Source organism: Hemitrygon akajei, chromosome 1 (genome assembly GCF_048418815.1).
Source record: "Hemitrygon akajei chromosome 1, sHemAka1.3, whole genome shotgun sequence".
Lineage (NCBI taxonomy): Eukaryota > Metazoa > Chordata > Chondrichthyes > Myliobatiformes > Dasyatidae > Hemitrygon > Hemitrygon akajei.
In genome coordinates this window covers 40,584,348-40,596,542 of record NC_133124.1, presented here as the reverse complement: position 1 = coordinate 40,596,542, position 12,195 = coordinate 40,584,348, and the positions used below count along the sequence as shown (strand labels likewise).

At 37.3% G+C, this 12,195-nt stretch overlaps 1 protein-coding gene across 5 annotated transcripts in view; it reads left to right on the top strand.

The window, feature by feature from the left end:
- Positions 1-7,064, top strand: part of chd7 (chromodomain helicase DNA binding protein 7) — a 228,198-nt gene extending 221,134 nt beyond the window's left edge. For all 5 annotated transcript variants that reach the window (XM_073041862.1, XM_073041857.1, XM_073041872.1 and 2 more), the window contains 3 exons: positions 632-772; positions 2,707-2,811; positions 4,601-7,064. In XM_073041862.1, coding sequence (XP_072897963.1) covers positions 632-772; positions 2,707-2,811; positions 4,601-5,509 — 1,155 coding nt within the window. In that variant the 3' untranslated portion in view covers positions 5,510-7,064. The remainder of the gene's footprint in view (positions 1-631; positions 773-2,706; positions 2,812-4,600) is intronic.
- The last annotated feature ends 5,131 nt before the right edge of the window (positions 7,065-12,195 follow it).

Here is a 12,195-nt window from a genome sequence, read left to right as displayed (position 1 = left end):
GGGTGAGATGACGATCCTCAAGCTTGCATTGGAACAGTATCAGAGGCAACTGTGGTATTGTAATGTAGAACTTAAGTGACTGGTAAATGGGAACATCACTGCATGCAGTTCGGATGGCTTGGAAAGGGAATCTTTGCATTTGTGTTGAAGCCTAACAAAAAAAAACTGCCCTGGAATTCTTTGCAGTATCTATCTTTGCAGGATCCCAGACTCAAGCATAAAGAGGCCTTAATCTCACTTATTTTCATAGACATCAATTGAACTTAATCGCAATAATTCAGTTTTCTGCACTCTGTTCCTTCATTAACTTAGAAATTTCAGTCGATCATTCCAAAATCTCATTGATGTATTGAGAGTATATGCTTTTACAGGCCTTTTAAAAAGTAGAAGTTCCACATTTGTATGAATGATAATTACACAGAACTGAAGTTGCACTCAGTTGGAATAACACAAAAAACGCTAGAGGAAATCAGCAGTTGGAATGCTTGTATTTCTCATCTAATAAATATATGGAATAAATGACTATTAAATGTGAACAACTATTAAGTCTTGAAATTTTGGCCATGTGAATTTATTTTTGTAAGACACCAAAATGATCAATAGTGAAAATATAACATTTTTCTCTTTTCAGAAGAGTGGAGAAGTGCTGTTGACCCCATTTCAGAAACCTAAACAGAAGAGGCATCGCTGCAGAAATCCAAACAAACTGGATGTTAACACTTTGACAGGAGATGAAAGAGTGCCTGTTGTTAACAAAAGAAATGGGAAAAAGGTATGGCTATTTGAAGATAAAATTGGTGATCAGATATCCAGGATCATTTTGCTTTAGACAGTTGATGCTTATTGTTAATGCTAAACTATATTGAGGTTTCTAGACACCTACCCAAACAATACAAAAGCTGATATCCTGGTACTGATATTACTACAGCCAAATTTACAATGCACAAAAGATTTTATTAATAAATTGCCAGGATGTTTTGCACCTAACAAATTACTTGTGTTGGGCTGTACTTATTTTGCATCCACAGAATTTATAGCATAGTAAGAGTCTGCAAGCACCAAATGCAGTCAGTGATCAGTAACCTCTCTAGTTTTGGTTGGACCTGCTTCATACTGTTCCTCTGGCAGCTCATTTCATATACCCTTTTTTTATTGCTGATCCTCAAAATCCTATTAAATATTTCCCCTCTCAGTTTAAACCTATGCCCTCTAGTTCCTGATTCCCCAATGCTGTGGAAAAAGATCTGTGCCCCTCATGATTTTATGCACTTATGAGAGTACATTTCGGCCTCCTACACCCCAAGGAATTAAGTCCTAACCTGTTCAACCACTTACTATAACTCAGTCCCTCATCCTTGTAAGTAGACATACGGGTTAGGCTTAGTACGTTGTGGACAAGCTGTGTTGGTGCCAGGAGCATGGCAACACTGGACTTATTGGCAACATCTTTTGACTGTATTGGCCGTTAATGCAAACATGTTTCACAGTATGTTTTGATTTAGATGTGGCAAATAAAGCTAATCTACTGGCCACATCCTCTGAAGCTTTTCTGCACAGTTTCCAGTTTAGTAAAGTTTTAGTAAATTTTTTTCCTAAGTATGGTGAGTAAAATTTAGCATAGTGCTCCAGGTACAGCTTCACCAGTGTATTGTACAGCCACTTGTCTTGTTGCGATTCAAGACCCTCATTTCACATGGAACTAACATTCTTTAATTTTTACTACAAGATTCTGCATTATGATCACTTTTCACACAGGCTTTGAATGTACAAGATTTATGTACTCCTTTTCCTCTAAACAATATTACATCAGAAATTGTCCTTGTTTGTCGTATGCATTAATAATTTGCATATGAATGTAGATCTGATTAGTAGATTAGTAATTGGTGTTGTGGAGTGAGGAGCTTAGTGTCAGGTTACAAGAAATTACCAGATATTTGGTAAAATGGGGAAAACAATGGCAGATGGAATCTGATCCTGATAAATGAAAGATGATTCACTATAGGACATAAACATTGAATAGCTGGACCCACTGAGCAACAGGAGCACTTTGAAGGTGACAGCACATGCAGGTAAATTGGTGGCATTTTCCCAGCGACTATATAAGAGCAGTGAGACTATGACACAGGTTTATGTAAAATTTGTTAGGCTACAACTGGAGTACACGTGCGGTACTGGTCACCACACTATAAAGAGGACCTGGAATGGAGTGTACATTTGCAGAAATGTTGCCTGAGGTGGAGTGTTTCAGTTATGAAGGACTAGGTTTGTTTTCCTTAGAGTGGAGGAAGCTGAGGGGTGTTAATAGTAGGGCAATGCAGAATTATGAAGGGCATTAACAGGGTAGGTACTAAGAAACTGTTTTCCTCTAGAACACCATTGTCAAAATCTAGAAGGCAGAGGTTTGTTTTAAAGCAAATGAGGAAGTACATTTTAACCCGGCAGCTGTTTGGAGTCTAAAATGCACTGCCTTAGAGGGTGGTGGAGGTGAGTAGACTTGCAACATTAAATAAGCTAAGCCTTTGGAAGGTTTCAAACCAAGTGCTGGAAAATGGAATTAGAGTAGATCCAGTAGTTAATGGTCACTGTGGATGTATGTGATGAGTAGAAGGCCTATTTCTGTACTCTGTGACATTAAATATGTAAACTTGAATTAAATATATTAAGCATTATTCAAGTTATTAAAACTTTTTTCTCCATGTTTATTAGATGGGTGGTGCCATGGCCCCACCAATGAAAGAATTGCCTAGATGGCTCGAAGAAAACCCTGAGTTTGCTGTCGCACCTGATTGGGCTGATGTAGTCAAGCAATCTGTAAGTGTGCCTTTTCTCATCATGGCCAGTTTTAACAAAATAAAATAATTGTGTTTGAGAACCTCTGTCTAACAATGTAGAACTTACAGGTAGGAATGTATTAGTCATGAGTTTTACAAATTGTTTTGGGGTAAAATTTGTCTTGGCATTGGGCACTAACGATAGTATTTTTTATGCTCTGCTTCATTTGCACCATTGAAGTCAGTGGGACAAACTTCCAGAAGTGGAGCACAATACATACACTGTGCGTAGGCCAGGGGATGAATTCCTACCCTTTTGACTTCGGAAATTGAGTTTATTTCTGTTCAAGATTAATAATGGATCACCCAGTCGTTAGGCCAGATCAAAGTCATAGAAACATAGAAAATAGGTGCAGGAGTAGGCCATTTGGCCCTTCAAGCCTGCACCGCCATTCAGTATGATCATGGCTGATCATCCAACCTCAGAACTCTGTACCTGCTTTCCCTCCATACCCCTGATCCCTTTAGCCACAAGGGCCATATCTAACTTCCTCTTAAATATAGCCAATGAACCGGCCTCAACTGTTTCCTGTGGCAGAGAATTCCACAGATTCACCACTCTCTTTGTGAAGAAGTTTCTCCTCATCTCGGTCCTAAAAGGCTTCCCCTTTATCCTTAAACTGACCCCTCGTTCTGGACTTCCCCCACCATCAGAAACAATCTTCCTGCATCTAGCCTGTCCAATCCCTTTAGAATTTTATACGTTTCAAAAAGATCCCCCCTCAATCTTCTAAATTCCAGTGAGTATAAGCCTAGTCGATCCAGTCTTCATATGAAAGTCCTGCCATCCCAGGAATCAATCTGGTGAACCTTCTCTGTACTCCCTCTATGGCAAGAATGTCTTTCCTCAGATTAGGGGACCAAAACTGCACAAAATATTCTAGGTGCGGTCTCACCAAGGCCTTGTACAACTGCAGTAGAACCTCCCTGCTCCTGTACTCAAATCCTTTTGCTATGAATCAAGTAGTGTTTCTTTTTAATCAAGTTGTAATTGTTTACAGATCCTTTAAGATTATTTTAAAATGCCATCACTGACACATGTACATTGTCATAACTTGTTTGGTAGAAAAAAGGAGTGATTTATGAATGATAATTCAACAGTGGTTCAGACTGTTATGGAAGCTATTAAAATACTCTGATTGTAGAATTTAGTTTTTTCTCTGCTTACGTCTGTATGTGATCTTGTTCCTGATCAGGCACATTTGGCAGCTATCCATCAAATTTTGACTGAAATTGGTTTTCCTAAGTGTTGGCATTGTTGGCTGTTGGCAGAGTTTAGATATGAAATAGTAGCCTTATCTTGTCACTGCAGCACTGAAGCATTTATCTCTAGGTGCACAGTATTTGGAATTTGAATAAATAATATAGAGGCCTTCAATATCTTAAGAGATATTGGTGTGTAATCAGAATTTATTTTTAAAACTGTAAATCAATGATAAGGAGTTTGTTGCAGTTCAGAATTCATTAACACAAGGATATCTGCAGATGCTGGAAATCCAAAGCAACATACACAAAATGCTGGAGGAACTCAGCAGGCCAGGCAGCATCTGTGGAAAAGAGTAAACAGTTGACTTTTTAGGCAAAGACCTTTCATCAAGACTGATGAAGGATCTTGGCCCGAAATGTCAGGGCTGATGAAGGATCTTTGCCTGAAACTTCGACTGTACTCTTTTCCATAGATACTGCCTGGCCTGCTGAGTTCCTCCAGCATTTTGCATGTATTGCTCATAATTCATTGTATTGACCCTGTTTTTTTCCCCTCCCCCCAGGGATTTTTACCAGAGTCCATGTTTGACCGTGTTCTCACTGGACCAGTTGTTCGAGAGGAGGGAGCAAGTAGGAGGGGAAGACGGCCTAAGAGTGAGATTGCCAAGGCTGCAGTTGCAGCTGCTGCTTCGGCTTCAGGAATAAACCCACTACTGATGAACAGTCTTTTTGCTGGAATGGATCTTGCAAGCCTGCAGAACTTACAAAACCTGCAGAGTCTTCAGTTAGCTGGATTGATGGGCTTCCCATCAGGCCTGGCTACAGCTGCTACAGGAGGAGATACAAAAAATCCTGCTTCATTACTACCACTGATGCTCCCAGGTATGGCAGGACTACCCAATATGTTTGGACTAGGAAGCTTGTTAAGCAACCCCTTGACTGCTACAGCTAGTACTTCTTCAGCAGCGCCAGGTCCAAGTGAAAGTGGTATTTCATCTAAGACAGAAAATGATAAAGAAAATGATAAAGAAAATGAAGATAAAGAAATAAACAGTGCCGAATCTGCAGTTGATTCTAATAGTGCAAGTTCGAGCTCTTTCACAGCTACTGCAACCACTGGACTGTCCAACAATCCTCTAGCATTCAACCCATTCTTGCTTTCCACTATGGCTCCTGGATTATTCTACCCGTCTATGTTTCTTCCTCCTGGCTTGGGAATGACCTTGTCTGGGTTTCCTCCTACTACACTGGCTGGACTGCAGAGCACTGTAAGCTCAAGTGAGGACAAGGAGGATAAGACAGATGGCAAAACTGAAGACAGCAGTTTTATTGAAGGAGAAGCCAATTCAGATGACAGTGATCCTGTGGGAAGCCCAAGTAAGCCAGCAGATTCGTCTCTTGTGGAAGATGAATTGGTACAGGCAACAGGGTTGGACTCAGTTGAGGGAGAAGAGGAGGAAGATGAGGATTAATTACATTTCCAGTTACTTAAGTGTTTTAAAACTCTTCAAGTCGTAGTCCTACTGTTTACATATTCATTAAATGTCCACACATAGTTTTTTAAGCTATCTCTGTAACATAGTGTAGCAAATTTCCAAGTCATGTTATGCAGATGTCAAAGATGTCTTGGTCATAAGTATTATGCAGTGCATTATTTATTATCCTAGAAGCGATATCAAGTTCAAAAATGTGTCTGAATTTAAGGAATGAAGTTAAAATAAATGCTCTGCTTTTTGTTTTTCACCAATGGTAATTTGTGATAAGCAACAAACTTCGATCATGGCATGAGATTGTTAGTGACCGAAGCCATTTCTGCTGATAAAGGAATAATGAAGATGTATATTTAACATTGCTGTGAAGAGCACAGATGGACAAAAGTCATTGTAGAACATATCTTGCCTATAGATTTGACTGTATATAAAAGAGTCCACACTGACAATCCCCACAATAGTGTGAAGGTCTCACCCCGGAGGCACAGCAATAACTTGGCAGCTGTTGAATGTTTTTTTTAAAAATCTGGACAATAAAAAGCCTGAAGGGTGACACAATTTCTGACATAAACTACAGTTGATTTGCATTGTCTCATGATTTTTTTTCTTGTAATGCACTGTTGTAAACAAAATTCAGGTACATTTCTCTAAAGAAAGGACTTTGTTACTTTAGCCACAAAGCTAAACAGCATTACCTCAGTTCTACTAGCATTGAAGTTTACAAACATGACTTTGTAAATGTATGTTTTCTTTGTTGTGATGTTTTTTAAAAAATTTGAAAACTGCTATCATGTAAGATAAGATGTAAATTGCTGCCAACTGTAGTAACGATGCTTTTAATAAAAGTGACCCATGATATGCAGTGACATGTACTGTAGAAAAGCAAAATTCTAGAGAAACCAAATTATGATTGGTGTTCACTAGTTACATTGCTTAGTAGCAATAGAAACACATACCATATTCTGGCTCCTGGAAATTTTTTTTTTGGTTTATTGGTGAAGTAAATGTTTACAAATGGACAATACATGTACTTAAAATGCAAAGAAATTTAGCTTTATTATTAAACCAATTCAGTATTAGGTATCCTGGTTTCATTATGTTCTGTTCTATCCTTGCCTATTAGAAATGCTGATGGTATACTGCACGGCATCATCGTAACGATAATGTTGGTAGCAACAGAAATTAAGTCTTTCTCATTGAGCAGGTGCCACATTGCATAGCTGGAAGAAGCAATTGTGGTGAATACTGTGGATGAGCTGGATTGTAAATGAAGTAGAGTGAGGAGTATCTACACTTCATTATGCTGTAACGCCATCCTGTTTTATGACACTTGGTGGAATTATTCATTTCAGGTAGTGAAAGAGTTGTTATGAAATCGAATTTTTAAATTTCGTTAGCCTTGGCTTAATTTCCAACAATGCGATTCAATTCTTACAGTAACCTGCTTGAAGAAATTTTGGAATTGTAATGCAGTATATCTTGTGTGATGTGAGTTTTTTTCCACAATCAGTGAATAATAAATCCAGTATTGCAGCTTTCTAAAGGAGTTGTTCTGTTTGGAAGTGGGAAGCTTGGGATTTTCACTGCTGGAAATCTGTCCCTTTATATACTAATGCTAACTATTTCTTGCAAAACTGCTCTTCAGGTCTACATTAAAGGAAAGCTATTAAAAATAATTTATTTGATAGCCAGTACAATTTATGTTGTGTTATTGGCAGTGGTTAGAAAATTTACCCTTAGCTTCACAGTGTCATGCCTTAAAGAACTACTGCACTTTGCTGAAATAAATTCCATAAATTTGTTTCTGATCATCACTTTTTCAGTTATTGCCAATGCTTCTGATCAGTTTCCTTCAGTAATTTGGCTTCCTGAAAATTTCCTACTAAGTATTTAGAAATTAATTCAAACAGCAATATTTGTGGGTAAGGGGAGAGGAGAGTGTTAAATAAGCAGACAAATATTTCACAGTTCAGCCCCAAATGTCATAAACATTGGTGAAAAATGACAAGTTAGTAACTGATTTATATTTTAGTATGTTATGGAAAGCAGCAAAAGTAATTTCTAATATTAATTCTCTCAACTATTTAAAATGTCAACTGTCCCAATCAGTAAACCTTGCATTGTTCCCCTAATCCTGTTGGGCTTCTCAGGAGCTATAAAACTATTGCAGTATTCTCCTGGTACTGTGGTGGATTAGCATGTGAGGGAAGATTTTCCTTTGATTTTTCACAGCTTATAATTTAAAACTTTAGAACTTTCATTATTTAATTGATACTGTCATGAATGTCTTAAATTATCATTCTCAATTGTAGATGATTCTGAAACTCAGCTTCCAATAGCATGATATCAGTGTTTTTAATTTTCTCTCATTGTATAATTTGAGTTTATCATTATCAGCAATAATTGATTGTTATCCCTCCATCAGCATTTGTGATTTATTTTCCTTCTGGAGTTTTGGTGAATAAACCAAACAAATTCATAATAACTGTTGGATTACTTGATCAGAGGCAAATATGCTTGGGCAAAAAAGGCACACAATTGATTAAAGTGCCTATTTCTGCTTGCTATGACTTCCTGCTGTAACCATCAGGTTAGGATGGCAGCAGATGGATCTCTGCCAGTACTTTGCCCATTCTCATAAATGAGGAACAGTTTTTGGGGTAAGGCCTTTCCTTGTACTGAGAGAACCCAGGAGTAGGCTACTTCAAGCCTGGTCACATTCTGGTTAGATGTGCAAAATATCTTGTGATGTTGAATCTGTGACTTCTTGAGCTCAGTTGATCTACAATATCCTCTATCTACATTATTCTCTATCTTCTGTTTCTCATCAAAATGCTTTACTACTTTAATATTAATTCAACACAAATTAAGTTTATGCAAGTTGACTTCTGGATGCAGCCCGTTAAGCAATAGTAATGTAATGCTGGAGTTGGAGAGAAAGAGGGTATAATTATATAAATGTTGTATCATATAAATTTGAGACATTAAAGCAATAATTGCACCAGGATCAAATACTTACAGTTAAGCTTCAATCTGTTGAGAATTTGATACCTGTTTTTAGTACAGCAATTGGAAGTTAAAATATAGCAAAATTCAAGTAGTGTTATTTGTGAAAAGAATTTTAGTCTAATTGTTATGAGAGTTTTTCAAAAGAGACTACTTATATTCATTTGAATCCTAAGCCAGAAGTACATCTGAAATAGCTCGTGGTTTCAAGCAGAGTGGATTCCGGTTAATTGGGCCATAGGGTTAATCAGGGTAGCCAGTTATTTGTGGCTTAAAGAACAAAAGCTAATCAAGAAAATAGCTGGGATTCCTTTCATTTATTTGGGACACTGTGCAGCTTAACTGGGACAGGAGACTCTTGCTGAACAGTTTCTAACTAGCGTCAATCACATGCACTTGTGTGGCCATTAGACATTACTCTATGCTGTGAGTGAACAGTTTTCAAAAAGTGTTTGTTGCATGTGTTTGTGTTCAAAAAGCAGTGATTTTTGTCTGGTATACGATGAAAAATGAGCAGTAAGACAACTCAGAACTGTTTTGCTCTTTGCAGTTCCAAGCATTCAGGCTTGGAGAAGCCAGAAACAACGAGAGTGAAAGTGAAATTATTTCACTATAAGTTAGGAACTACAAAGAATTTGAAGGTATCAGCAATCATCTTGAATGTTACAATGAAAATGAAGATTTGAAGAATACACTCATCAAAAGCATTGTGTCTGCACTGATTTTGTTCATTTACAGTCAGTCAAAAGAACAGCAACATGCACTGGATGAATTCCTCTGATAAATATTAGGAACTAATAGTTTTGTAGTACTGTAGTTAAACATCAGTGTTGTAATTTGTTCTGTATTTTATTTAAATACATAATTTATTACTCAGTTAAATAGTAGTTTGTCTTTTTTTTAAATGCCTTTTTAACTATTTCCATTAAATTGGCTAATTGGGCCAAAATGTACTGCTCCCAATGTGCCCTAATTAACTGGAATCCACTATAATTGTAAAAGGTGATATCCATCAAGGATACAGTTACATCCAAATAGAAAAGCAGGATCAATGTTTAGATTGATGAAGTGGTAAAGTGGGAAAACAAGGCTGTTTTCAGGTGCAGCAAGGTTGAGGGATAGGGACTGCAGAGAATATGATGCAGACCAAGATCATTGTTCTAATATTTACTTTAAATTTTATCAGCTAAGGACAAGAGTTATAGAGTCCTAGTGGCTGCAATGAAACTGCTTCTATGCAGGTATACATTAGACATTTTTGAATATAGCAGACTGATGATGGGTTGGAGTGGAACAAGAATTAAAGTGACACATGACTGGATGTTCAGGATCATGCAGCTTGAAAGGAAGTATTCTGCAAAGTAACCACCCTAACCTATGTTTGGTTCCTCCAGTGTACAGGAGATCATATTGTAAGCACTATATACAAATTGGAAGAAGTTCAAATGAGTTGCTATTTTCACCCAGAAGTTCTAAAGGGAGGAGGTAAAAGCACAGATATTGCATGGAAAAGTTCTGCATTTTTTAAGGAAAAAAAGTGAAGCAGGAAGTCTCAGACCGAGTATTCCTCTTAATATTGTGAAGATCTTTGTATGTGAGGGGTGATGAAGAAGAAACTGAGAACCAAGAAACCCGGTTCTTGCTTAAGTTGAGAGAAGAATGGGTGAGAGTTGAAATGAAAGAAATAGAAAAACTGCAGTTGAGAATACTGTAGACTGGTGGAAGAGACTCGTTGATTAAGGAAAAAGACTACAAGACATTGGTATGAAAAGTTTCTTCAGTGTATATACAATGGAAATGGAGAAACTTGGGAGACTAGAATGGAGTCCTTACAGAAAGTTTTGTAATGCAAATTTGGTAACTTACTCACCCAGAGAAACAAAATGGGCTAAGTGAAGGTGAGTGCAGGGTAGAAATAAACAGTAAAGGTTATGAATTAAGATTGAGTTCTATATGGAGGTTGTATTAATGAAGTCACCAATGTAATGGAAAACATTTGAGGTCGGAGCCTGGGTGCTATCCATTGAGTTCTAGCTCCTTTCTTCACAAATATTAAATAGGACCAGAGCCACAAGGTTTTCCTGGTCATGTTACTCTCCAGAGAAACTGAAGCTTTCACCCTCAATAAAAGATATTTGAGAGCAGAATTTCTACACACAAGAAATGTGTTACCAGAGTAACTGACAAGTCTGAGTGTGCAACTTCAAATCAATCTAAATAAACTGATGAACATAAGAACTACTAAGGACAACTGTATGGAATAATTACTTGGCATCAAGAGAGAGAATTTTTTAAAATGGCCTTTGTTTGAATTTGATGGGGGCAAGCCAAATATTTAACAAATCCAAAACTTGGAGTGGAGGGGGGGGGGGGGAGTGCAAGTTTTAAATTCATTGTGGAATTTGAGGTGCTCCAATTATTCATTCCTAGTCTTATCTCTAGAACATAACCAATGGAAGGAGTAAAAGTTTGGCCCACAGCTGGAATTATGAAAGTGATCATTAACAGTATGGATTGGCTAATTAATGTGTGGAAGTTGATTTAGAGGTTTAAATCTGAAAGTAATTTGGCTTAATATTCTAAAATATCAAAAATTAAAATGAAGCTCCACTGAGAAAAGACCAGTTTAATTATTAGATATTTTAATGCACATTTAAAACTATGGATGATGAAATATGAGGGAAATAAACACTAAATAGTGTATTTTTAAAATTCAGAACTTTTTCTGTGCATGGCCAATAACTAAGCTTTGGTCAGTAGAATATTCGTGATGATACCCAAGTCACTAGTTCAATCATGTCCTTCAGCTCATTGCTTCAATGTCCTGTTCATGCTTTAGCTTTGTAAAAAAATTTGCCTTGTGAGCAGTAATTGGAACAGTACTTCAGTGCCATACAAATGAGCTACAGCCTGTGCCCCATTCAACACAGATGAGCACTATTTTGTCAGAACTTCTGATAAATGCAGGCATATTCAGATTCTTTGGGAAGCTACATACTTTATGAAAAAGTAAAGCATCTCTGTGCATAAATAGAACTGTTATTGTATTATAGGAAACTTGTTGCAATGCTTTGACTAAAGCAGCACAAAATTATTGCTGGAAATGCTCAACCAACCGGGCAGTATCTGTGGAAAGTGATGCAGATTTCAGGTTGAAGACCAGCAGAATGTAGGAAACAAATTAAAGTTAATTAAGCTGGTGTGGGAGGAGCAGTGTGGCTAGGACAAGGTAATGCCTGTAATTGAATGTATGGAGGTGATTATGGGAAATGGCAGAGCTGTGGGATGTGACCAGTGGTTAGACTGTACTAATGAAACGAGTAAAACTGAGCCAAAGTCAGTGGGATGGAAAATTAAATAGGCCAAAATAGTCACTCTGTTAGTATTCAGAAGCTGATTAATGGTATTTGATAGGTGTATTACTTAAGTATTGATGTTTTACACTATTCATGTTCATGCAACTTCTGTATGACTTTTTCAGCCAGTTCAACTCTCGATACGAAAATAGTAGCTTGTGTAGCCTCTGGTCTTTTCCAGTACCCAACACCAATTGAGCTTCAAGCTCCTTTCTTTATTGTATAACATGAACTATTGAAGTTAGCTCTGACTTTGCCATCCATTTAATGCACTAAGCAAAGATCTTGCAATTTTAGTCATGAAAC